Source organism: Ursus americanus, chromosome 1, assembly GCF_024610735.1.
Source record: "Ursus americanus isolate L20-20 chromosome 1, mUrsAme1.1.p, whole genome shotgun sequence".
Lineage (NCBI taxonomy): Eukaryota > Metazoa > Chordata > Mammalia > Carnivora > Ursidae > Ursus > Ursus americanus.
In genome coordinates this window covers 59,308,680-59,336,292 of record NC_142127.1, presented here as the reverse complement: position 1 = coordinate 59,336,292, position 27,613 = coordinate 59,308,680, and the positions used below count along the sequence as shown (strand labels likewise).

The window sequence follows — 27,613 nt, the reverse complement described above, 5'->3', positions numbered from 1 at the left end:
GTTTCTGACATTTTCATGTGGTAGTTTTTCAGTCATGACATGAGGTCTAGTGCCCTGTGTATTTTCCAGCTCTTAATCGGCTTCTATTTTGGAGTAGCTGGAAATATCCTATGTCATATGGGATACTTTCTAAGTGATTTTCATTTTCTTTTCTTTTTTTTTTTTTTTTTAAAGATTTTATTTATTTATTCGACAGGATAGAGACAGCCAGTGAGAGAGGGAACACAAGCAGGGGGAGTGGGAGAGGAAGAAGCAGGCTCATAGCGGAAGAGCCTGATGTGGGGCCCGATCCCAGATCGCTGGGATCACGCCCTGAGCCGAAGGCAGACGCTTAACCGCTGTGCCACCCAGGCGCCCCTGATTTTCATTTTCTAATTGACTCAGGTTGAAAATCATGAAACTTGTATTTTGTTTGAGCATATTGATAGCTTCTCTGGGGAATTGTATTTAAATATATGTAAGCATTTAGAACCAGGTAGTCTATATATTGAGCGAACTTGTGTATGGTACACATAAGCTTAATGACACCATGAGACCGATTGTCTTGATGTTACGCTTTTGTTTTCTTTTTTTGTTGTTGTTAGGCTTTTCTAATAATAAATTTACCATTTAAGAATCTTCATATTTGAAGTTGAGAAATCTTAATTTTTTATTAAATCATAAGTGATCAATTTAAAATATGACGTCCAGTGGTTACACGTCAGATCGTTAAGTATAAAAGCTTATTAATTATAAAGGACAATGATTACAGAATTAGTGTACTTTGGACATTTGCTCAAAGAACACATAAATCTTAGAGTATTTAATTTAGACGTTGGAGTTCTTGGTATAACTGGTTTTAGCCAGGTTGTTAGGAAGATAGTTTTTCTTTAACATTTTAGGAATTTTGAGTTTTTGTATGTAGTATTTATGAAAATAATGTATTGATTAGCATTTATTTTTCAGATGTTACCTGTAAACTTTTTGATGTTGGTGTCCTGTTTCTTTTAATTTAAAGTAGTCATATGCTTTCCTGCCCCAGTTTTTTCTACCATAAAACCCCTATCTCCAAACATTCACTAGTGTTGCTCACTAGTATATGTCCTTTCAGAATTTTTTTTATGAGATAGTGTAAAAATCAGAGGTAATAGCTTTGTTACTACTTTCGATTTTGGGAAACCACTGTTAATACATTGGAAGTATAATTTTAATGACTCCATGGGGGCTTAATGAGGTGTATTTAATCAAGATCTACATAGTGAGCTTTAATTTTTTTGTTAGATTTAATATAATATGAGGTCTATTTTTCTAAGAAAACTTTACTGGGTACTTACTGTAAGGTACCAGGAAAGGAGGTAGGTGGATTTCCTCCATGCATGTTTAGTTTGAGGGCCAGTTTTTCTTGCTGCTAATAGTAATTTTTAATTGACTTTTAGTGTTTGGCTAACTCATTTTGACTGTTACTGATGAAATTAAGATTAACGTGGCTCTAAATTCTTTTTTCACTTAGCTATAATAAGCGTATTAATGACATAAGAGAATGCAAAGAGGCAGCTGTGTCACATGCGTAAGTAGTTCTGTCATATCTGTGGAATTTATAATCAAGAAGAATTTCTTAAAGCATAATTTTGTTGAAGTGATTGCAGATTAATGTGTGCAAGATGTGATAGAAGTGAGGGACTTTGAATCAACGAAAAATAAGTGTATATCCTCAGTATCTAGTAAGCTTCAAGTTAGTGCTGACAGATCTTAAATATTTTTGAAGTGTTGATAAAAATGCTCTAAGGAAGTACCATAAAAGATCTTTTATTTTAGATAGCATTCACGTCTTTTACCATTACTGTGCTTTCGTGCCAGTATTTTGCGTGTTGTGATGATTTTTTACTATGTCGTGGAAATTGACATATCTTCACACTCTCCTAAATGGTATTTACTTTTCAAAGTATGCCTTTCCTGAATTGTAGTAAATATTTTATATTAGTAAGTATGTGGAATAACTTAAAAATTAGCATATTTAAGATCTTTGAACAGCTTTTCAATTTTCTCATGAAAGAATTATAAATAATTTGATAATTCAACTTAATTGTTATATGTGGTATACTTGTGTAGAATATTTTCTCTACTGAGCTTAGATAGAGGTAATATTATTCGATCCATCTGTATGTCTGTACGCCAGAGAGAAGATAATACACCACTGCCACTAATGAAAATATAAAACCACAAGTTTTAGAATTTAGATTTAGGCTATGGGATGGATGTTGGGAATTTAAACCATCTTTATTCATTGCTGTCAGTGCTATATTATTTTCTCATGCATATTTTTTCACTTTAATGAAATGCTTATATTATTAAAAAGTTATTTTCTAGTACAAATAACATACTTTGGAGTATGTTAGAATTCCTTTCTTGACATACAGAAATACAAATGATTATCAATTCTTCATTGGATAGACCCTGTTATAAGCACATATATAGTGTCATAGCTATCTTTTATGACACTCTTTTAAAGGTAAGGCGTTTCCCCCCTTTATTATATAAAGTACTCATAAGTGGTAAGCAGTAGTAATTTTTCATAGGAATTCCTTATTCCCATAATCCAGGCTTAGTACTTTATGGACATTTTTCTCTCTGTATTAATAATACCACAGGCTTCTTGTAGCAACTCTTGTGGTAAAATAGTCAAAATAACATTGACTGCTTTCTTAGAAATTGCACCAGGTGACTTTATTATTGTCAGATGAAAAAGAGCTTGTCATTGGAGTTAACCTAACATTGTAAAAGTACTATGTACCAGCCATTATGAAAGGTGTATCTTTTGAGGCAGGTATCCTCATCCCTGTTTTATAGATGAGAAGCTAAAACTGGGAGGAGGTGGAACCTAAGGTCACTAGGCAGAGGTTGGATTTTAATCAGTGTCTTCTAAAACTAATCTGTGTCCCAGCCAAATTTCTGGTATTCTATATACCTTACACTTGTTTTTTTGGCGTATATATATTGTGGGGGTGGGGGGTGGCGGGGGTGGTGTTAGTGGTGCCATTTTGTGTACCTAACGAAATTTTAAAACCAGAACTTGGAACTGTATGTTTTGCATAGTGTGAGAAGTTGGTATACTTAAAACATTCTGTGATTTTTTTTCCATGCTAATATGTGAGAGTAATTCTTTTTAAAAATTTGCATTTCATTTTAAAAACCTAGTAATGAATATTTATAATTATCTTTTCCTTTCCTCATCTTTCTGTTTTTGAACAAGAGTGCCAAATGATCTCATCCAAAATCTTCATTGTATATAGCTCTTGTTTAGTCAGTCTTGTATATTTAATAGGAATGTACTTAATAAACTGGATATGAATTATCAGATATTTATTACCTTGTATTCATTGATTTTTTGGGGGGGCGTAACAGAAATGTATACATAGTAGAACATTGCTTGCTTTCAAGGATTTCACAGTCCAGTTTATAAAGTGCTAGGCTAAATGGTATTAAAATGGCAGAAATTATTTAGAAATGGTCATCTGGATATTGGGAAATGCTTCTTGAAGGATTGGTCTTGAAGTTTGCATAGGATTTTGATAGGTGCAGAGTAACTGAATAAACATGGTTATAAACACAGTGCAAGAAAGGCAAAGATAAATGTAAGATTGGAAAGTCATTTAATGACATGACATATCATAGAAGACATTTGTAGGAACTTCTTCCTCAAAAAAACTTTGGAAATTGACCTGAAATGATAAGTTATTTAATTGACAATAACAATTTTAGTAGAAACAGATAAATTATAATGATGTCTTTCCCTATAGTGGTTCAATGCACAGAGAAAGACGCAAATTTTTAAGGTCTGCACTGAAAGAATTGGCTACTGTCCTCTCTGATCAACCTGGCTTGCTAGGTCCGAAGGTAATTGATTTAATTCTTACTTTAACTACAGGTGTGCCATATTAAAATGAAAAATTCTATGTGAAATTTTACTAAGATTTGATTTCTTAACTATAGGTGTGCCGTATTAAAGCTAAAAAAATATTCTCCATGGGAAATTGTACTGAAATTTGAAATTTTACTAAAACATATTTAACTGAGAATGAATTTGCTTACTTGACACTCATATATCACACCTTCCTCCATTTTTCTCACTTCTTACTTATATGTGTACTTCCTTGATACATATCTCCAAGTTTTCTTCTGTGTTTTCATTTTTGTCTTTTGAACTTGATTTTATCTGTTCTTGCCAGTGACTTTTCACTTAGAGAAAGATTATGAGCAGGTTTTACTTTTAATCTTGACATGAGAATAAGCAATGTTGTTTATTTTTTTTAATTAGGCACTTTTTGTTTTTATGGCATTATCCTTTGCCCGTGATGAAATTATCTGGTTACTTCGTCATGCAGATAACATGCCAAAGAAGAGTGCAGATGACTTTATAGACAAGTAAGTTAAGCAACATTTAAAAAGTTGTTTTTTTAAATATTTTGATGTGTGGGATGTGGAACTTGGGAACTTGGAGTTAAATTATTTTGAAAGACCTTTTTAAGGGCTTTTCATATTTCATAATAAAGGAATATTTGTAATATATCATTAGATGATATGAATTAGAATGCAGAGTCAATTTAGCTTAATATTAGGGCTTTTAATGTTTCCTTTCTAATACCCTAGGTGGTCATAAATTCTTACTTGTTTTCTTGCTATAATCAGTAATATTTCTTTTGGAATTCATTTTTTAAGATGACACAAAAATTTAAATAATCCTTACAAAGTAAAATTGCAGCCTGCAACCAAGTGTGTGATTTGAAATGTCTTTGTCATTTTAGTCCAGTCTTCCAATAGGAGTTAGATAAACAAAGCAGAGAAATAAGCGCATACAGAAAAATCTTATTCCTAATTCTCTAATCTTCTTTTTTTGTGATTTCTTTTTGTAATAATGTAATTTATGAGATACCCTAATTTTATTTTCATATTGGGTTTTCCTTTATCTACTTTTTAAGTCATAGCTGTTGTGCTGTTTTTTTAATTTTTGCTTTCCATCATGGAAATGTGTTTAGAAAGTAATTGACATAAAATGATACTTAGCAGTGCTTTTTCTAAGAAAAAAAACTTCTTGTAGTAATACCAAAGGCATTTTATATTTTCCTTGATAATGATGAATTTATTTTTTGAAATACTTTTCTTGAATTTTTTAAAAAGGCACATTGCTGAATTAATATTTTACATGGAAGAGCTTAGAGCACATGTAAGGAAATACGGACCTGTAATGCAGAGGTATTATGTGCAGTACCTTTCTGGCTTTGATGCTGTTGTTCTCAATGAACTTGTGCAGGTAAAAACCGCATCATGCTATTTTCCCTGTTGTTCTTTCCTTCCCTCCTTTCTAGTAACTGATTTGTTTGCTCAGTATAATGTAATGCCAAGTGGTGGAGATACAAATGTAAGTCATTGTCATATCTTGTCACGGGGATCCTCATCTAGAGGGGAGATAACACTTAGTTGTAGTCGAGTGTAATAAGTATTATGCTTTTAAGTGTGTACAAATTTCAAAGTGACCACAATGCAGGGAATAATTTATTTTGTAGTTAGAGGTGTACAGTGACCAGATTATAGAGGGCCTTGCAAAAGAGGAAGATAGTTATAAATCAGATTTACTACTTAGAAAGATCACTCTGGCTCAGTGTGGTTGATGGATTGCTGGGGGCTAAGAAAGGAGCAGAGAAATCGAAGAGAGCTGATGAGAGCCTGAACTTGGTCACTGGCCATGACGATAAAGATGAGATGATGGAGACATTATAATTGATAACCAAGTGTTAGAGGAAAAGTAGAAGATAAATCTTTTGGCACTGTATGTTAGAAGATGACCAGATTTAAAAAAAAAAAATCATCTAGATGTCCTAATTTGATTTTTTTGGTTTCTATAATTTCTTTATTCAGTTTTTTATCTTAATATAAATTTATTTTATATTTATTCCAGATAAGCTAACTGTAAGGAAAATGGGTTTTTTTTTGTTTCATTTTATAAAATCAAGATGTCTAAAGACTTCTAGTAAATTAACATATATTATAAAGAACAGCATCAATTCTCTATAGTCTAAAACTACTGGTTTTCTAGAGGAATAACCATACTTTGATATCCTGATTTTTTTTTCAAACCTACCTAAAAATGCAAATAAGAAAATAAAAAATTTTTCATGTAATTGTTTACCTTTAATTATATACACCTCATAGGTTACTATCCTGAACTGGTGTATTTTTTCCTGTATCCACTAGATGGAGCTCAGATGCTTTCTGTCTAGAATGTCCGTTAAAAACAGGAATAGAAGAGCTGATTTTATCCCTAAATTTGTTATTACTTTGCTGTACTTTTATTTAAATAGTTACTACTTACGAGATAAACCAGAGGCTTTTGTGCTATCACAATTTAAAAAATAAACCGGACTCCTGGTTTCATGTCATTTTGAAACTTGCTGTGGCTGGTTGGATTAATTAATAAATGTTATAGATTTGTGTTGTATAATATTAAAATTTTAAGTCATTCCATCTCTTTTGGTGTCTTTTATACCAATTGTATTTTAACAATACCAGGAAAATTAATGTTTTATTTTTTTCTGGAATTATAGTAATATTAGTTGAATAATACTAATATTAGTAATTGTCAGATTTATTGATAGTATATTTTACTGCGTCTATGCAACAATTCTCTGAGGTCAGGTATAGTTACCATTTGTTAAAGAAAAAATTTACATAACTTGCTCAGTATCATAGAGTTCATGAATAATAGAGTCAGTATTTGGCTTTAACTACAAAAAAAAGCTCGAGCTTTTTATACCCTCTTCTGTTGTAAAGTACGTGCACGGTGTTTTTAACCATTTACTAGGATTTAAATTTAGAATTAAGATTAATCTGTTAATATAATTCATTGTAATAGGTGTTAAATTTTTTTATTGAGGTAAAATATACATAACATATAATTTTCTATGTTAACCATTTTTAAGTGTACAGTATAGTGAAATTTTGTATATTCACATTGCTGTGTAGGTTTCAAAAATTATTTATGCTTTTTGTGAGCTAAGCATTCACTTCTTAAAAATGTATTATTTGGGATCAACTTCAGATGCAGTTTTTAAGGTACTCATTTTTTTAGCTGACTGGAGGGGGATACTTTGGTCCTAATTTTGTTGAGGTATAATTTACGCACAATAAAAGTCACCTGTTTTCAGTGTACTGTTTGAATTTTGACAACTGTACATTCATGTTACTACCACTACAGTTAAGACATAGAAAGTTTCCGACACTTAAAAGTTTTCTTGTGTACCTTTGTAATTCATTCTCTCTCTAAACCCCAGGCAACCATTCATCTGGTTTTTGTCACTTTTGCCTTTAAAAACATTTTTTCTCATATAAGTGGAATCATATACTATATAATCTGTTGTTTGTGATTTCTTCCAATTAGCATAGTGTTTTGAGATTCATCCATGTTAATGTATGTATCATTTCATTCCTGTTTAAGGCTGAAAAGTATTCCACAGTATGGATATACTAGCTTGTTTATCCATCCACCACTTAATGGACCTATGAATTGTTTCCCCAAGTAGTTGTTTTTAACATTATTTTTTGTTTCTTTTCTTCAGAATCTTTCTGTTTGCCCTGAAGATGAATCGATCATCATGTCCTCTTTTGTTAACACTATGACTTCCCTGAGTGTAAAACAAGGTAAGTCTTCCAAATAAAAGCATATTTTCTCCTAATTAGATTTTCAAATTTGATTATTAAGGAGGGGATTTAACAGTTAATTTTCTAGACTCAGTATTTTTGGACACATTTACTCTGTTCTCTTTTGTCTTAGCTTTGTTTTCTATGAAGAAAAAGCTGCCAAATTGGGTGTGTGATGATGTTTATGAAAATAATGAGAATTATAGCTTGAAATTTCTTATTATTCAGCAGGGGGAAAAAGGCATTTTGTAATAAAAAACAAAAAAACATAATGAAGTATATATGTGGTCCAAGCATCATCTATGACAGTATTTGGTACCACTGATACAATTATGTTTAAAAAAGTGCCAGGCCCTTACATATTATCCTATTTAATTCACATCAGTTTTAGAAACCTGTTGGTGTTTTTATTTGGTAGATTTGGAAACTCAAGGTTTGAGAGTTAGCCTCTCAGTTATTTAACATGATTTGCCCAAGCTCTAACAGGTATTAAGTACTAGCGTAGGGATTTTAAGTTCAGGTCTGTCAATTCCAAAAGTTAATGTTGTATGCTTGACTGCCTGTTCATTATTTGAATACTTCGTTCCAACAGATTTGTATGATGTTTTAGTGTTGTAATCTTTAAGTAAAAGATATCCAAAACCTTGAAAATTTCTGAGTAATAAATACATTTTAGTTTAATCAATCTTTATCACACTTAAGCAGTGAAACTGTTGTAAAATTGCCTGGTGATACTTGGTTTATAAAGTGTTACTTTGAGGAGCTTTACCATGCTGTCCAAAGCTTCTGTTTATAGGATTTCTCAAGCTCTATTCTACCTTCTTCAAAATTGGCATGTAAGTACACCAAGAAAGTTTAGGAAAGAAGTATGTACTTTACACTTCTCTTAGCGTAACTCCCTCCTTATGTCAACATCTTTATAGGATTTGAGTGTCTTCACTTTATAGGATTTGAGTGTCTTAGCTATTCAATTATTTTTGTTTTTGTAAGTGTACAGTTTAATAGTGTTTAGTGTATTCATATAGCTTTGCAACCAATTTCCAGAACTTTTTCATCTTGAAAACTGAAACTCCATAGCTATTAAAGAACAACTCCTGATTACCCCTCGCCCCTGACATCTACCATTCTACTTTCTGGTTCTATGAATTTGACTACTCCAGGTACCCATAAGTAGGATCATGCAGTATTTGTCTTTTTGTCACTGACTTATTTCACCAGCATAATGTCCTCAAGGTTCAGCCACAGTATAGCATGTGTCAGAATTTCCTTCCTTTTGAAGGCTGAATAATGTACCACATTTCGTTCATGTATTCCTCTGTCGATGGACATTTGGGTTGCTTCTGCCTTTTGGCTATTGTGAATAATGCTGCTTTGAACATGGTGTACAAATACCTCTTTAAGACTCTGCTTTTAATTCTTTTGTGTATATGGCCGTAAGTGGAGTTGTCTTAGATCTTAAATTTTAAACTGTGATTATATGTTTGTGAAACATTAATTTGTTTTGTAATCTTTTTTCTATTATTGTAGTTGAAGATGGGGAAGTATTTGATTTCAGAGGAATGAGATTAGATTGGTTTAGATTACAGGTAAGAATAACTTAATTTTCATTGTCATTCTGTTTGGGTATTGAATATTTTAGCTAACGTGAAAACACTGTTTAATAAGAAAAAAAATTCATTGTTGTATACCTGTTGAAAAGACTAGTTTTGTATAACTAACTATAGTTTTTACCTCATAGAAGAAACAGTTTTTTTATTAAGATATAATCAACATATAACATTATATTAGTTTCAGGTTTACAACATGATTCATTCATACATATTGCAACATGATCATAAAAAGTCTAGTTAACATCTGTCACCACACATAGTTAGGAATTTTTTTCTTATGATGAGAACTTTTAAGATCTACTTTCTTAGCAACTTTCAAATATGTAGTACAGTTTTACTGATACAGTCATTGTGCTGTACATGACATCTCCAGGACTTATTTGTTTTATAACTGGAAGTCTGTGCCTTTTGATTACCCTCAGCTATATTGCCCAATTATGGCTCCCCACCTCTGGCAACCAGCAGTCTGTTGTCTACTATGCGTTTAGAGTTAGGTTTTTGTTATTTTTAACAATTCCACATATAAATGAGTTCATTTGGTCTTTGACTTTCTGTGTCTGACTTACTTCACTTAGCATAATGCTTTCAGGGTCCATCCATGTCGTCACACGTGGCAGGATTACCCCATTCTTTTGTTGAATAATATTCCTGTGTGTGTGTGTTTACACCACCATTTCTTCATCTGTTTATCCATTGATTGCCACTTAGGCTATTTCCATGTGTTGGCCGTTGTAAATAGTGCTGCATATGAACTTGGGTTTGTAGATATCTTTTTGAGTTAGTGTTTTCATTTCCTTCAGATAAATATCTAGAAATGGAATTATGGGATCATAGGTAGTACTAATTTTTTTTGAGGAGTCTCCATACTGTTTTCCATAGTGGCTGCATCCATTTACGTTGCCACCAAGAGTGCATGAGGTTTCTCTTTTCACCACATTTTTGCGTTTGTGTTTTTGTTAATAGCTTTTCTAACAGATGTGAGATGACATCTCACTGTGGTTTTGATTTGCATTTCCCTGTTGATTAATGATGTTGAGCACATTTTCATGTGCTTGTTAGCTATCTAGATGTCTTCTTTAGAAAAGAGCAAGAATAAGCATCCAGCTCACAGGCTGTAGTTTACTATCCCCTGATGTAGTGCTAAAAGCTTCATTTTTCTGAAATGCAGAAATAAGTGATATTAGACCTTAAAAGTTTTCATTTAATATATAACTCACACAGTTTTTAAGTGCTTTTAAAATTCAAGCTTAAAATCTTTGTATAACTGTAAATTTAATGATGAAATTTAATTGCCCCATAAGTACTTCTAGTAATTATGTGAAAACTGTGGCCCAGTTTGTTCAGTAACTGAATATTTTAAAAATACATATATTTTAAGATAATAATAGTATGTTCTCATTATAAGGTGTTAGAATACCCAGAGGTAAAGTAGAAAATGAAAGTTTGGGGGCGCCTGGGTGGCTCAGTCGTTAGGCGTCTGCCTTTGGCTCAGGGCGTGATCCTGGAGTCCTGGGATCAAGCCCCACGTCAGGCTTCTCTACTGGGAGCCTGCTTCTTCTTCTCCCACTCCCCCTGCTTGTGTTCTCTCTCTCGCTGGCTGTCTCTCTGTCAAATAAATTAATAAAATCTTAAAAAAAAAAAAAAGAAAGAAAATGAAAGTTTGTACTTTTCCCAGTTTCATACCTAAAATACTCACTTTTAGTAAGTGATTTATATCCTTTTAGGTGTTCAAACAGTAAATGGAATTATACTATATACACCCATGGTTCTGCAACTTAAATTAATTTTTATTTGTTTAATTAAAAAGTGAAAATATAACCAATATGTGTTGGTGGAAGAGATTTTTAGATCAATGCAGTCTCAGGAAGGACTCCTAGGAGGAGTGTACTTTTCTGGCAGTCTCCTTAGTTCCATGATGTAATTTTGCTCTTGGGTTCTTTCCTTCCAGCCTCAGAATACACAGGCATTTTTCTCTCTCTTGTTCTTTGTTCTATGGTTGTGTACTTTGGAGATGATTTTATAAATGGGGCTGCAAGTATTAAGTAACTTGCCTGAGGTTGCAGAGTTGGTTAGAGGGAAATCAGGAAAGAATACTTAAAACACCACCACCCCAAAATACTAAATGTGTATATATAATAGGTTGTTTTCTTACTATTAAAAATAAAGTTTAGAAATTAATATTTCTTTGTTTTAACAAAAGGTGTGAAACAATGTAGAAGTAGAACATAGAAAATGAAAATAAAAGTGAAATTGCTCTGCTACAGAGTATAGACATTTAAAATTTTGAAAGTCACTCATTGTCAAAAAGCTTGAGCTATTTAAGTCTCCTGCTGTCAGTTTGTGCGAGTGCCTAAACCAACATTTGCGTTCAGAAAATTTTAGAGATTTAGGTACATTTCAAATTTACCCTTATTAAATACTTTCAGGATTATTAACTCATTCGAAGGATTCACTTGAGAATTTAGCCGTGTTTAGTCATACGGTGGAATATAAAGTGTGTAAGCATTAAGAATGTAGAAGTGATATATCCCTCTGTTAAGTTTTTTCTAAATTTTTATGAGATAATTATATCATCTGCTATCTGAGTCTGTCATGTGTTGTATTCTTGCTTTTATTAGGTTGCTAGGGCTGCCATAACAGAGTACCAAAGCTAGTAGCTTAAACAACAGAAATTTATTATTTTATAGTTCTGGAGGCTAGAAGTCCTAAAACAAGGTGTCAGTTGGGTTGATTCCTTCTGAGGGCTATGAGGGAAAATCTGTTCCAGGCTTTTTTCCTAGCTTCTGGTGATTGGCTGGCAATCTTTGATGTGTTTTGGCTTGTAGATGAGTTACTGTAATGGCATTGTCCCTGTCTCTCTTCATACAATCTTTTGTGCATATCTCTCTGTCCAAATTTTTCCTTTTTTATAAGGATTCCAATCATATTGGATTAGGGTCCACTCTAATGACCTCATTTTTAACTTGATTGCCTCGTAAAGACCCTGTTTCCAAATAAGGTCATATTCTGAGATACTGCGGACTATGACTTCAACATATTTTTTGTGGACACAATTTAACCCATAATATTGCTCAAAATCATGACTGAGACTTACAGTCACTTTCTACTGTGTAACTCTTAATTTTTAGTGACAGTGCGGCAGAGTATACCAAGGAAGAAAACGGTGGGACAGGGACGCCCGGGTGGCTCAGCCATTAAGCGCCTGCCTTTGGCTCAGGTCATGTTCGAGCCCGGCATTGGGCTCCCTGCTTGGTGGGAGCCTGCTTCTCCCTCTCCCACTCCCTTTGCTTGTGTTCCCTCTCTCGCTGTCTCTCTCTGTCAAATAAATAAATAAAATCTTTAAAAAAAATCAACAACAACAACAACCACGAAAAAATGGTGGGACAACTAAGCCAGAGAAGTCTTGTCTGAGGGAAAGGGTAAAAGTGCAAGTTGTGAGGCAGTAGTTAGAATCTAGAACATTAGCATAGGTGATGAAGAACAGGTCAACAGTGAAGGTTCCACACCTACAGACTAGGCCATAGGATATAGGAGATAAAATATTGAGCAGTATTATATAATCTGTAGAGGAGTACAGATCCTTTTTTAAGGATGTTATAAATCTGGCTGTGGAGACAGGCATTAAAGATAAGGAAAAATTAAATAACAGTTAAAAAATTAAGAGATTAACTTAAAAGATGCCACCGACAGAATATGATTATAAACTAACTATAGTTTTCTTAGAAGGGTGAAAGCTTTTTTAAAGTTGGAATTGCTAATAATTATTTTATAGAGAAAGCATCATTTTGCCCAGACATTGAAAGATGGGTAGAAATTAAATAGAAAAATAGCTTACACAGGAAAAGGGCGAACAATGAGGAAAGGGCAAGTGAAGAGACTTTTTAATGTTAAATATTAACTACAAGCAGGAACAAATCTCCACAAGAGAGATGAATGATCTGACTAATCAGTCATCAGAGGGGATAAGAGCTCAGTATAAGCACGTGGCCAGACAGAGGGATATTGTTCTCTAGATATCAGTAATTCTTGAGTAGAGGAGGGCCAGAGGATAAGCCTTTCGGAGAATTTTATAATTGCTTTATGTCTCCCCTGGAGTCCTATCCAATTTGATCCTAAGGTCATTTGGTCTTGTATGGGTCATTTTGATCTTTCTCCTTTTTTCTAATCTGTAAAGAAGAATTCTTTCTCCATGTATTCTTTGTCATTTTTTTTTTTCCTACTTCCTAAGGCATCTTGTTCCCTTAATGTATTCCAGTAGTCTCTTAATTATCTTTGGTCACTTTCATTTATCTTCTTCCCTTCTGTCATCAGATTTACTTGGGTTGTTCTTATACTTTTATTTAAACCTGTTTTTTTTTTATAACCTGTTTCTCCCTTCATTGTTGTTAATTATTTCCAGTGAGTGTTTTAAATGAAATTATCTCATTTTGTTACCATCTATTTCATCTGAAATTATTTCCACAGTGATATTTTAATTCAGGATTTTTGAAATGAGGGTCAATTAATAGAAGTCTTTATTGAGTTCCTGGCCACAGATGTGGTTCCTCTTTATACTCTAAAGCTGATTAAAGATAAATTAAACTTCAGTTAGACTTAGTTTGTAATATATACCTTGAGTATACCTTGCCATTAGAATATTGCCCTCATTAATCTTCATTCATTCAAAAACAACAAAATATAAAACTGTTTCCTCTGTGGTGTTTCTGTGTTAGTGAATGGTAACCATCCATATTGTGGCCCCTTGCCATTGTAGGGGCTGAGATTTGATTTTTATCCAATTTACAAGGAAATAATTATTAATCTCTCTGTTTCGTGGAAGCTGGGAGAAGACATGGAGCCCCTGCGTCAAAGACACAGGACTTAATTATTCGCTGCACAGGAAGCAGCATGAGCATCAACATATGTGTATCATTTTTTCCCTTGCTTCCATGACCCATTGTGGGAGGCCCAGAGGAACCCAGATGAATGCTATGTATGCAGTAGGTTTGTGTTACAGCTAAGGAACACCGAATTTGATGAACCCTCTGTTGTATCAACAGTAAGCATATTAGCTCCTTGATGCAGAGGTAGATATTGCTTCATTTCCTCAAGTTTGGTAGCTGCAAATAACAACCCCGAGAAATGGCCCGAGTAATGAGTGCTCTGGGCCTTGAGTTCTTGGCATATTGAGAATGTGTAGGCACACATGAGATCCATGAAGTAGTATCTCCCAAAACCAGAATCTTGGCCATCATTCATAATTCTTCTTTTGCCCACCATATCTGATCTTTTCTCAGATGAAATGCTTTTGAACTACTACCATTGTAGACTAGACCATCATAATCCTGTCTGGATTATTGCCACTACTCCCTCCTAACAGATCTCTGCCTCCTATTCCCTTTCTGTCCACCTTTCCCCAATTCCCTCCTCCACATAGAATAATCTTTCTAAAACAATAATTGGCCACTACACAGAACCTTTGGTTCACCAAGAGGTTTAAATTCTTTAACGTGGTATACAGGGGTCTACAAGATCTGGTTGAATCTCTTCTTACACCATTTTCTTCCTCTTCTTTTCACTTTAACTGTAGCCATAGTGAACAGTATTTATTCTGTAGATACTCCTTCTGTTCTTGTTCTGTGCCTTTGTGGAATGCCCACTGTCCATGGACAGGTTTCTCCTCTCTGATTTGGTACCCTTACAGTAGAATTTCTTTTCCTATATACCTGTCCTGATGGTTTTGGTTAAGTTCTGTCACCTTATTGGTCAACCTACACTAATTTTTACTATCTTCAGTTCTTTTCTAGAATTCATCAATTAGTACTGTGTGTTTTAATTACTATATAATCAAACCTCAGTGATTCAACATGTACCATACTTACTTTCATCTGAGTGTGCCCCATGTATTTTTTCTCTCAAACTAGATTGAAAATTTCTTTTGGTAGAGCTAACTTCACAGTTCACTGTTTTATACTTTTAATATTGTAACTTCAGTTCCTTTGGGGTTCTAGGTGAATGACCCATATATTAGATATTTTTATTGGCAGTAGTATTTCAGTTTATTTATTTAAAGAATTTTTTTATAGGAATTTCAAGTTCGATATAGCGTTGACAACTTTAAAAAGGTGATGTTACTGATACAGTGTCAAAATCAACATTAAAAGATTTTCAGTAATGGGATTTTTTTTCCCTGTAGAATGTCAACGCTGAAATCATCGGTCTTTGCTTAAACTGCTTATGTTTACTTTCACAGGCATACACTAGTGTTTCTAAGGCTTCACTTAGCCTTGCAGATCACAGAGAACTTGGAAAGATGATGAATACAATAATTTTTCATACAAAGATGGTAGATTCCTTGGTGGAAATGTTGGTGGAAACATCAGATCTCTCCATATTTTGGTATGTGGTAATTTTTTAAAATCAATTTGAAATTTTTAGTATCCAAAGATAACTTTGTTGATTGTTTTTATGTTAGTGTCATCCTTGAGACCATTCAGTAATAGACTCTTAAGAATAAAGGGAATGACAACTTGCTAACAAAAGGAAGTCTACCAAGTAGGAATCGTATGTCTTTTTTTTTTTTTTAATTCTCTGTAAGAGCAACTCTTACTGTTGTGAATATATTTTTACACCTTTTTTTGAGGAGATAAAAAATAGTCACTTCAGATTGCCTTAAGGCCCTCTTTTGCATCATTAGATTAAATGAAAAAAGTGAATCAGGGTCAAGTAGAGCAAATGTTGGAAATTAAATAACAAGTAATTTCACTCTGCAGTAAGTAGATATTAATATTATGATGATGTTGTAACTACTTCCACTATTGTGCTCTGTTTTCTTTTGCTCATGCTATCATAGCCTCTTTAGTTATTTTCTTTCCTGTCTTTCTCCCCACATAATGTGGTCCTTGAAGGAAGGTGAGGTTTTTGTTCTTTTAGTATCTAACATAGTAGGTACTTAATAAATGTTTGAATGAATAAGTGAACTTGATTGTGATCAGACTAATAAACAGTGGGACCACATTTACAAGTATTCTGGCTCCAAAGCTGTGCAGTATCAACTCTGTCTGCTTCTTGGCTTTTTTTCCTGTATGGAAGCTGTTTGGAGTAACCTAGTATGTCCCTTTATTTCTACAATGCTGAGGTAATCTCAGTGGATAGTGATGATAGTTTCTGTGTATTGAAAAGCTATCATTATGAATAGCTTCTCATTTTTATTTTGGAAGATACCCCAGTCCACACTGATTTGGGCAGTTTTTTAGGATAGCTTTAATTAGCAGTATTGCAAAAGAAATCCAAACCACCAGACAGGGAAGGCATGAGAGGTTTCTTAAAGAAACTTCTGAAACACAATATATCACTGAAACACATGTCAAATTTGCAAGAATTTTAAGATTATTTGGAACCCTATACTATTGTTTGACTTGGAAAGAAAATGAAACATTTTATGTTTACATATATTTGAGCTACAGAAAGGTTCCTATTGGTAAAAGAAGGCTACTGCAATTAAAAAGTCCTCTTCCCTTTCCTTAGAAATAAAAATACTTCGAATAATGTTTAAAGTGTTTATTTTGTCTGTTACATCCAGTATAAAGACATGTTTACTACTCTGGTTGTCTTACTATTCCAAAATGTATGATATTTTATTGACTCATTATTTTATGTTTAATATCTCCTAAATCGGGAGGTAATTTAAAATTGATGGTGCATCATTGTTTAATTGACAGTGTTTTTCTTTCTTAGTGGTACATAAAATAGTGGTGTTTCTTACAATTGATAGTGACTTGCCTTTGATAAAATTTGGTAGTGTGAGATTTGAATGTCATATATTCATATGCCATAGGTAAGTTTTCTTTTAATTTTTTATTTTAAAACTTGTTACTATTACACAAATAATATTTTTATTACTCTGTAATGATTGTTGATGTATAAAAGATACTCTGGAAAAATGACTACTCTCTTCTTAAAGGAATAAAGGCTACCAGTTGATAACTTTAATTCACTGAAGTCAAATTAAATTAACTAAGTACTGTATCATAAAATTTTTAACTATAAAAATGGTGATTCTAATTTTTAATTTGTTTCCCTATATAGTTTTTATAGTCGTGCTTTTGAGAAGATGTTTCAACAGTGTTTGGAGTTACCCTCTCAGTCAAGATATTCAATTGCATTTCCACTACTTTGCACTCATTTTATGAGTTGCACACATGAACTGTGTCCAGAAGAGGTAATTTCAGGGTAGTACTGTGATTTATATGGTATGCAGAATACACTAGACCAAACATGTAGCTGGCTAGATTTCACAGAGTCACAGTTACCTAATCTAGCTTCCTACCTAATTTCTCTCTATGCAGAATCAGAACAATGTTTGAATAGATTAAAATAGATGTAGTGCTTATTTGCATGGATAGATAAATGCACATACATATTTTTAAGAACATACCATAGAGTCACTTAGAATTACATTTATTTAAATGGTGGGTCAGGTATTCATATTTATGGTAAAGTTCCATAGAGTAATTGATTTTGTATGCTTACTTTTTCTCTTAAACTATTATTGAAAAGAGTTGAAAATTGAATGTACAGATTACTGACTGTAAGCATAAACATGTCAAAGAGGAATTTCACTGACTTGTTAATATGATATAGTAAACAAAATTAACATTATTAGTATTTGTAAGACATGCACACAGGCACACATAGTTATTAAATAATTGAACTACTCAGTAGTTTTATCAATAATAAGTATCAATATTCTCAGTATTCTTCTAATCTTTAAAGAAGAGATGTCACTTTGTAAGGGTGGTAAGACTATATATTAAAATTAAATGGTCCATTTCTTCATAGTTTAACTTAGTGTTGAATCCCTTTACTTAGAACTACAGAACGCGGAGAAAAGAAACTGACAAATAGCAGGAGCATTTTTAATGTCTTTAAGCATTAGTAACATCTGTTGCAGATTGTATTCCAGCAGTGCATTGGAAGCAGACTCTGAGAGAGGTTAGCCTGCAGGAAGTTTAGTAGGGACTGCTTTTAGGATTATTACCTGTGAGGCTATCAACACCACCAAATTTAATACTTTCATGAAGTTTTTGGATATAATAGATTTTATCCTCAAGCTTTATACCTAAGATAAACTATTAATTTTTTCCTCATAATCATCCTTCCCGTTAAATTACCCATGAAGTATCCTGTTAATTTTATTTGTCTGGTTTCATTTCTTGAATCCGTCTTCTACTTTCCATTGTTTACTTCACTCTTGTAGCTCAAATTTGCAATACTCTTCATATGTACTCCTAAATAGTCCTAAATAGCTTTCCTGTCTTCAGTATTTCTGCCTTTAAGACTATCTACTACAGTGCCACCAGAGTGTGTCTTTCCTTCTTGAAGAATCCTCAGTGATTGATTGTCTCTTGCATATGGAGAAAGTAAAAATTTCTCACCCAGGCATTTAAATCTTCAACAATTTGCACTCTACTCCGATTCCTTTTTTTTCTTTTAAAAAACTGATTAAAATCTATTTTATATATATATATATATATATATATATATATATATATAATGTTATATATATGACAGAAAAATGCACCATTTAAATTATTTTTAAATGTGCAGTTTAGTACATTATTTACTTTCACAGTGTTGTGGAACCACCACTACTATCCATTTCCAAAACCTTTGTCATCCAAGCAGAACCTTTATAATCATTAAGTAGTAATTTCTCATTCCTCCAACGCTTGGTATCCTCTAGTCTGTTTTCTGTCTCTAAAAATTTGGCTATTCTAGGTGGTTTATATAGGTGGAACCATGTAATATTTGCCTTTTTGTGTCTGGCTTATTTCACTTAGCGTATTTCTGATGTTTTTATCTCTACCCCAGACTTTTCAGATCTAGATTTTCTGGATATTCTGCTACAGGTTAGATATTTTTAACCATCTAAAATGTAACATGTCCAGAGTAGAACTGTCGATTCTCTGCATGTTACCCCATCACCATCCTTTGAAGCTTTTTCTGCCTTTTGGCTTTATCTATATCCAAACTCCAACCACTTCTCATCCTTGTCAAAGCCACATCTTTTTTCCTGCATTATCATTGTAGTCTCCTAAGTGGTCTCTCTGCTTCTGACATTGTTCTCCTAAAATCTGTTCTTATTACTGTAACCTGAGGCTGAGGCAGATCATGGAGAGACTTTACTTTTGTTTTTCATCCAGTCTCAACATTTCTGAGCCACTGAAGGATAATAGTAATACCAGAATTGTATTTTAAATAAGTCTAGTAAATTTGAAGAAATGCTAATTCAGTGTTTTGTTTTGTTTTAGGAATAAGTGATAGCAAGGGATATGTTTCATCTTTCAGGAGTCAGAATGTGGTTAAATAAAACCCTAAATGTTTATAATTTGAAATCTTTCCTCAAGTAAAGTGAGCCAGTATTTAATTGTATCTGGCCTGAAGATTCCTTTTGGTTTGGCTTCCTCTTAAAATTTTCAAGGGCATTTAGAATAAAATACATTAAAGTATCATGATAGATCTAGGAATAGTTACTTTAGGTGTTTAAGAATTTTTATATTCTTATATATTACATTTATTTTAGCAGCATAGAAATACCATATGTAAACTGTATATTTGTTACATAATTATGGAAGATCCAGTAAGGTAAACTTCCAAAAATTTATCTTTTTATAAAGTATTACAGATGTGTAGTGCAAAATTTTATAGCATTATATACTCAACATTCTAGTTACCATTGACAAAAAAAACCTGTTCAATTATTATGATAGCCACCAAAACTAAAAAGATACAGAATCCTGTAGAGAGAGATGCATTTGAGTGAGTGTATGTCTACATATACGTATCTCATCTCCTAAAAATTAAATACAATGTTCTTTTTTTCCCCTTGTTGAGTTCAGAAAATGTATGGTCAGCTTTTTTTCTTTTCTGGGTTAGAGAGTTTGATTTTAGGGAGTTGAGTGCCTTGTGAATTTCTTTGTTTTACTGACCTGATTTCCAATAATTTTAATTAAATATTTAAGCTTTTCTGTTTATATACTACCAAGTTATTTGTTATGTCAAGATCTTTATATATATATATATGTATATATAGTACATATATGTGTGTATGTGTGTATGTATCAGTTAAGATTAGAAAACATAAATGTGTCTTTTACATCCTCTGTTTGATAGTTTAGTATTTAAGATTCAGATGAAGGACCTTGTAAAAATTGAAAGTTAATAGTTTTTCATGTTAAAGAAAGTACTGGTACTCTAAGATTCCTCCAGTCATACTTTACTTGTAGAGTCACCAAATACTTTATGTCACCTGTGTAAATACAGTATGGTAGGTTAGTTGTTCCAAGAGATAGAAGCAATCTAGAACATTCCTTACCCCCACTCCTCAGTGTACAATAGACTTTAACTTTATTTTCCATGTTTATTTAAAAAGTATTTTAATTCAAACTACTTTCTTATAACTTTTATTATTGTTGATATTATTCTCCTTTGACAGCGACATCATATTGGAGATCGCAGTCTTTCCTTATGTAATATGTTCTTGGATGAAATGGCCAAACAAGCTCGAAATCTCATCACTGATATTTGCACAGAACAGTGTACTCTTAGTGACCAGGTAATAATTCACATGTTTCCTTACAGACAGGAAGTTTGTGTATGAAGTCAAGAAAATTAACTGTGTTAGCCTGTTATTTTTTAAATTTTCTGTCTTTTTTGTTGAACTCTTAGTAAATCTAATTATTTCTGATAAAACTCCATTTTTAGGTTTTTAAAAATTTGCCACTGTCTTTAGGATTTCTTACTGTTTAAAGTCCAACATGTAGCTTGGCATTCAGATCCCTTCCTCATAGCTCGAACTATCTGCTTCACCCTGCACTTGATGCTTTACCACCTAGTAGTTCTCACTAAATGCTGAACTTTTCCTTCCAGTAAAATATTCTCAGTCTTTGCTTGCCTAGTCTGTTTTTACTTATCCTTTAAACTTGTGCTTAGATAATAACTTCCTTATGAATTTTCCTTCACAAAAGATTTACCTATATCTCTTTTTTACCAAGCTGTGTGAGCCCCCTGAGCCAGCTAGGTAAACTACATCTCACTTATACCTCTGTTCTTAGTGCTAGATGGTATTTGCTACATTGTCTGGATTCAACTAAGGTTTGCTTAAATTGTTAATGTTTTTTCAAAATAATTGGTGTAATTATGATTTCATTTCTTTTTAAATTTAGTTGCTACCCAAGCATTGTGCCAAAACCATTAGTCAAGCAGTGAATAAGAAGTCAAAAAAACAGACTGGTAAGAAAGGGGAACCTGAAAGGGAAAAACCAGGAGTTGAGAGTATGAGGAAAAACAGGCTGGTAGTGACCAAGTAAGCCACCCACTTTTATTATATCTTTTTGTTACAGATAGAAGAAGTTTTTCATTTTTTGTATGGCATTAGTACTGAGGGAATGCTAGTAATTGTAAATTCTTCATTTCTCAGTCATTTATTATTATTATTATTATTATTATTATTATTATTTTACCTTTGTGAACTTGAATAGTGTTTATTTCCAAAATACAGATTTTGGATTTTTGAAGAAAATTCATGTTAATAGGTAATATTTGTCTTTATATACTGCATACTAAAGGCCAAGAATCTGTCTAAAAATTGCAGGGGTACACTATATAAGCAATCTGTAGTTTTCCATTTATTTAAAGTCAGATAGCCTGAGACTTTATTTTGGCATGTGTTATATTCGAACAAAATCACTTTTAAAGTGGATCTGTCAGACTAGATATTATTAAGAATTGTGTGTTTCTTTGGAGGGTAGGCATTGGTGGGGAATAATTTATAAACATTTGTTTTGTTTAAAGTAAATCTCCTGCTTACTGGCTTATTTTATGTTGAGCAAGATATTTGCTATTTTGTAGACAACTTTCTTCCTCCAGTACAGAAAGTACAGCACGATTTGGAAATGATTATCTTTATGAGCATGTAATAAGCTCTTACTTGTATATTAAATCAGTGTAGTCATTATCATCTGAATGGAGAAACAAATGAGTGATACTGTCTTTTGAAAACTGCTCTCATGTTAGTGATATCCTTAAAGATTTTGAACTTGTCAGTTTGGGAAAGAAAAATACTGAATTCTGTAATTATTATCCCCAAATAAGGTCTGATATGTTTATAAAAGTAATTTTGTATTGCTATGATGAAATGTTGAACATTCTACTTACTTACTTACTAATATTTTTTCAGCCTTGATAAATTGCACACTGCACTTTCTGAGTTGTGTTTCTCTATAAATTACGTACCAAACATGGTGGTTTGGGAACATACCTTTACCCCACGAGAATATTTGACTTCTCATCTGGAAATCCGTTTTACTAAGTAAGAAAGAATATGAACTATTTTTGTTTGTTCAGTTAATGAGTTTGTTATGTTCTTCATATGCATACAGTGTTTGTTTTTATGAGGAAAAGTATTAGTAGAACTGATATAGTATCAAGAATAATGAATGGGGTAGCATAGAGAATAGTGAACTGGAAATTACTTAAATTACTCAGATTCTTGTCTCATACTTGTTATTAACTAGTTGTAACACTGGACAAGCCAGTTAATCTCTGTGAGCCTTAGGTTCCTTATAAGCAAAATGGGAAGCTTGGAGCAAATCGGTGTATTTCAGCTGACAGGTAGCAAACCAAGTAGGGTCATGAAATCAGTGTAGAAGGTTGTAGTCAACATTTAAAAAAAGGAAGAAGCAGCAGGGAAGGAAAAGAAACAGGGAAGAATGAAAAAATCCATGCACTGCATGTAGTGAGTATAAATACTGCTCTATGAACCTCTTCACTTATACATAATGTATGTATGTACTGAGTCGTGATACATATCTTTTAGTTGGTTACAGTTAAATGTTTGAAAACATCAGGACTAGATGAATTCTTATCTTTTCTGAATTCAAATGTATCCTCTGAGGCCAGTAGAATTCTAGACTCTTGAGGCATTCCTAATTAGAGTTTTATAAGTCATATATGTTTCTTGAAATCATATTGCATGTGATACCAGAAACCTTTCAATTTTATAAATGTTGCTTCAACCTTTTTTCTAAAGTTACACACTTATTTATTAAAGAAAATATTAATTGACTTGAGAAGTTTTTCTTGGAAGGCCTTAGGGCAATTTATAAAACAAAATTTAGCCAAGGATTTTTCAAAGTTTTGTGGTCATTGACAAGTAGTATTTGTACCATATGCTTGACATTGTGTTAAGTACTATAAGTAGTAATGAAATAGTATAAAGCTTAGAGCTATGGTTCGTGAGAAGACTACAACAGTTAGAGAACAAGATAGGAGAATATATAAGTGGGCACTAAATTGTGTGTTAAGTCATTGCTTTCCCTAAGTAAGGCAGTGAAACCCAGAAATGGGTTTCCTGACCCATTTCTGACAGTGAAACCCAGAATAGTATTTAGACCGAAGGGATATTATGCACTCTGGTATTTATTATTCTCAACTTGGCTGGGGTTGTTAAGAGTGGTGGGTGGAAGATAGGGTTCACTTTACAGCTCCCTTGTTTTCCTTCTGTATGTAATCTGGTCTGTTAATCCGCAGAGAATCAGATGTTCTTTTGGCAAAACATCTACTTAGTTATCAGGATCAAGGAAAGGCTGTAAGGTTGTTTACCTGGGGAAGATTTTTATGCCAAAACAAATAGCTTGTAGTAGTTTGTTGATTTTGCTGATCACTTGAGCATAATCTTAGGACTTTAGGGGTTATATACAAGGATAGCAGTTATTGCCTTGAGTTGGTCTTCTGGGATTAGTTTCTATTGAAGGGGTTTGTCGTTGTCTTTAAGGATTTATCAGTGCAAACACAAGTTTAAGATCTTTACAAATCTAATGCTTAGGGAGTTTTAAAGATGGTAAGATAGTGGTGGCCAATGTAGGGAAAGATCAGGTAGAAAAGTATTTTCAAAATTTGTGTTTCCTTTTAGGCTTATAGTTTATTGGGATATAAACATAAAGGAACTGTGTTTTATGTGCTGCAAATGATTAAGAAACAATAAAGTTTTTTGTTTGTTGCCTTGTTTTGACTATCATGCATTTTGTTGAGTGGCAGCACTGTCAGGCAGATGTAGTCTCAAACCCTAGACTCACTACTCCCAAACAGAGTGAACTTACTCAGTTTACTTGAGTTCTGAGCCTTAGGTCTTTTTTTTTTTTTTTAATCTGGGAAATGGTGGGTGCTAACTATATCGTAGGGTTATTAAATACGAGGATGATCAATATAAAGCCTAAAAAAACCCTACTGGCATGTAACAGTGCCAGATGAATTTGAGCTATGGATTAAATAGCCCATTGTACTTGCTACAGACAGTGTATCCTGTTAAAGAAATTTTTTAAAACCATCTTTATTGTTAAATCATTTTTAATATTGATGTCCTTAAAACTTTTTAAATCATATTTCTACTTTACTGTGGCTTTTAGGTATTCATTCTTTTTTAAGGTGGTTTCTTTGGAAGATAATAATAGTAATTTCATGTTTTCATAACAAATCGTATTTAAAATTAATGTTATTGCTTATTTAATATTAGAGATCAGTAGGTTGAATGGCCTATTTACATAAATGCAAAAGTCAGTTCTTTTATTCCGCCCCCCCCCCCAGGTCAATTGTTGGAATGACTATGTATAATCAAGCCACACAGGAAATTGCAAAACCATCAGAGCTTCTAACAAGTGTAAGAGCATACATGACTGTACTGCAGTCAATAGAAAACTATGTGCAAATTGATATTACAAGAGTATTTAATAATGTTCTTCTTCAACAAACACAACATTTAGACAGTCATGGAGAACCAACCATTACAAGTCTGTACACAAATTGGTAAGCACATTTAGAAATTTGGAGTGATTAAAAGTTTCTTTGTAATGAACTGCTTAAGGAAGTTTTTTTTTTATCAGGTGCTCGCTTTTGCTGTCAGTCAACTTATGCAGAAATGTATCCCACAATAGATTTTGAATTAATTTGTGCTTTTTATAAATTTACTTTTTCTCCTTAGGTATTTGGAAACTTTGTTAAGACAAGTCAGCAATGGTCATATAGCTTATTTCCCTGCAATGAAAGCATTTGTGAACTTACCTACAGAAAATGAATTAACATTTAATGCAGAGGAATATTCTGACATATCAGGTGAGTAAAACTATGGCATGTTTTATAGAGTGAAGAAACCTTGATTCTTTTGGTTTTTGATTGTGATGACTATTTTCATTCAATTACATTCATTCAATGCATAATCATACACTATATCTTAGACTTACCTTTGCATTTGTGTTACCTTTTTTATTCTGGAGACTTCTCAGGATTTTTGCATTAATAATTTGCTTCTATAACAGAACATTCCAGTATGTTAATATTCATTTTCTTAAAGTGTTTGCTCTGTCAAAGTATAAAATTAATTATATTTCCTTTCAGAAATGAGGTCATTATCAGAACTACTAGGCCCGTATGGTATGAAGTTCCTAAGTGAGAGCCTTATGTGGCATATTTCATCACAAGTTGCTGAACTTAAGGTAATGCAGTCAGTTTTAGCTTTGAAACATTAATTCCTGAAAAACATTTCAAGAATATGAACAGCAAGCCTACAATGTTAATTACTTTAACCCAACATGAAAGTTCTCATATGTAAATGAAATTATGGAACTAGCATGGCCTTTGTTCAGTGTCATTTTCATTTAGTACTCTCTCTTTTACAAATGAAAACTGAGAGCCTAGAGAGGTGAAATGACTTGCTAAAGGAGACTAAACCTCAGATTTTTTGACCTTTGGTTGTGTTTTCATTCTGTTGTGCCGTGATGCTTTTCTTTGAATACTGTTCAAAATTCTAGCCAAAGTCATTTATTTAAGTTTGTAGTTTAAATGTATTACTTTCCACAGATTATATTACAAACATTACTAGGCATATTGGCATTTTTTTTCCCCCTAAGTATTCTCTGTGCCCAATGTGGGGCTCACACTCATGACTCCAAGATCAGGAGTCACATGCACTGTCAACTGAGCCAGCCATGTACCCCCAAGCTCATTATTTTTTTATTATTAAATAATCTTTTAAATTATCTTATGCCCTTTAAGCTGGATAAAAAATAGAACATTTTAGAACATTTAGCATTTTATTAAAGATGTAAAAGAGCTGAAGCAACAGCATTTTAAATGACTTTTTTTTAACCTTTTAGAAATAGCCCAGTGTTAAGGTGATTTGTATTGAATGAGTCTGTGTATATAATAGCTATCAAGTTTTTGAAAGAATTTGAATTTGAGCCACTAAAACTTAAAACTTTAGAACAGAATAGAGGAGGCATATTTTAAAATGTGTCCTTTTAGGGACACCTAGCTAAGCTCAGTTGGTGGAGTGTGAAACTCTTGATCTCGGGGATATAAGCTTGAGCCCCACATTGGGTGTAGAGATTATTTAAAAATAAAATCTTTGGGGCACCTGGGTGGCGCAGTTGTTAAGTGTCTGCCTTTGGCTCAGGGCATCACCCCAGCGTTCTGGGATCGAGCCCCACATCAGGCTCCTCTGCTAGGAGCCTGCTTCTTCCTCTCCCATTCCCCCTGCTTGCGTTCCCTCTCTCGCTGGCTGTCTCTGTCAAATTAAATAAAATCTTTAAAAATAAATAAATAAATTAAATAATCTTTAAAAAATTATTTAAAAATGTACCCTTTGTGAATTTTTTTGGTGGTTACTTGTGCCTTGCATTTTTAATTTCTCAAGAATATGGTTATAGCACTGATAAGTAACTTGCATTTTAAATGTAGCATTTAAATGTAGCACTAAATGTGATAATCTGATTTACTGAAAATTGAGCAAATGTATAGGATAAATCGATTGCTGTAAGGTGAGAAATATTTTGCTGAATGAATAAAATAGATGGCAAGAGTCTGTGACTAAAAGGAGAGGTGGTATTACCCAGAGTTTAAAAACTCAAGCTTTTTATAAAAGATTTTATTTATTTTAGAGAGAGAGTGCATGAGTGGGGAGGGGGCAGAGAGAGAGGGAGAGACTCTCAAGTCAGCTTTGCGCTGTGTGGAGCCCAGTGCAGGGCTCAGTCTCATCACCCTGAGATCAAGACCTGAGCTGAAACCAAGAGTCGGATGCTCAGCTGACTGAGCCGAGCCACCGAGGCGCCCCAAGAACTCAAACCTTTAAAGATTGAAATTATCTGGAATTTCAGTCCTCTCATTTAAGAGCTTTGACTTTGGGCAAAGTTTAAACTTACTAACCTTTTACTTTGAGAGAATTATATGAGGTAATACTTGTCAAACACTTAGGTACTGAGCATAGTTCTTTACCCACAATAAGCATTGAGTAAAATATT

General features: G+C 33.1%; 1 protein-coding gene across 1 annotated transcript in view; it reads left to right on the top strand.

The window, feature by feature from the left end:
- The window catches only part of NCKAP1 (NCK associated protein 1), a 99,655-nt gene that overhangs the window by 44,842 nt on the left and 27,200 nt on the right, over nucleotides 1-27,613 (top strand). The window contains exons 10-23 of the mRNA XM_045806268.2: nucleotides 1,490-1,546; nucleotides 3,777-3,873; nucleotides 4,295-4,401; nucleotides 5,155-5,287; nucleotides 7,590-7,671; nucleotides 9,199-9,257; nucleotides 15,514-15,659; nucleotides 17,349-17,481; nucleotides 20,758-20,877; nucleotides 21,488-21,627; nucleotides 22,501-22,632; nucleotides 24,906-25,124; nucleotides 25,300-25,430; nucleotides 25,713-25,810. Coding sequence (XP_045662224.1) covers nucleotides 1,490-1,546; nucleotides 3,777-3,873; nucleotides 4,295-4,401; nucleotides 5,155-5,287; nucleotides 7,590-7,671; nucleotides 9,199-9,257; nucleotides 15,514-15,659; nucleotides 17,349-17,481; nucleotides 20,758-20,877; nucleotides 21,488-21,627; nucleotides 22,501-22,632; nucleotides 24,906-25,124; nucleotides 25,300-25,430; nucleotides 25,713-25,810 — 1,654 coding nt within the window. The remainder of the gene's footprint in view (nucleotides 1-1,489; nucleotides 1,547-3,776; nucleotides 3,874-4,294; nucleotides 4,402-5,154; nucleotides 5,288-7,589; nucleotides 7,672-9,198; nucleotides 9,258-15,513; nucleotides 15,660-17,348; nucleotides 17,482-20,757; nucleotides 20,878-21,487; nucleotides 21,628-22,500; nucleotides 22,633-24,905; nucleotides 25,125-25,299; nucleotides 25,431-25,712; nucleotides 25,811-27,613) is intronic.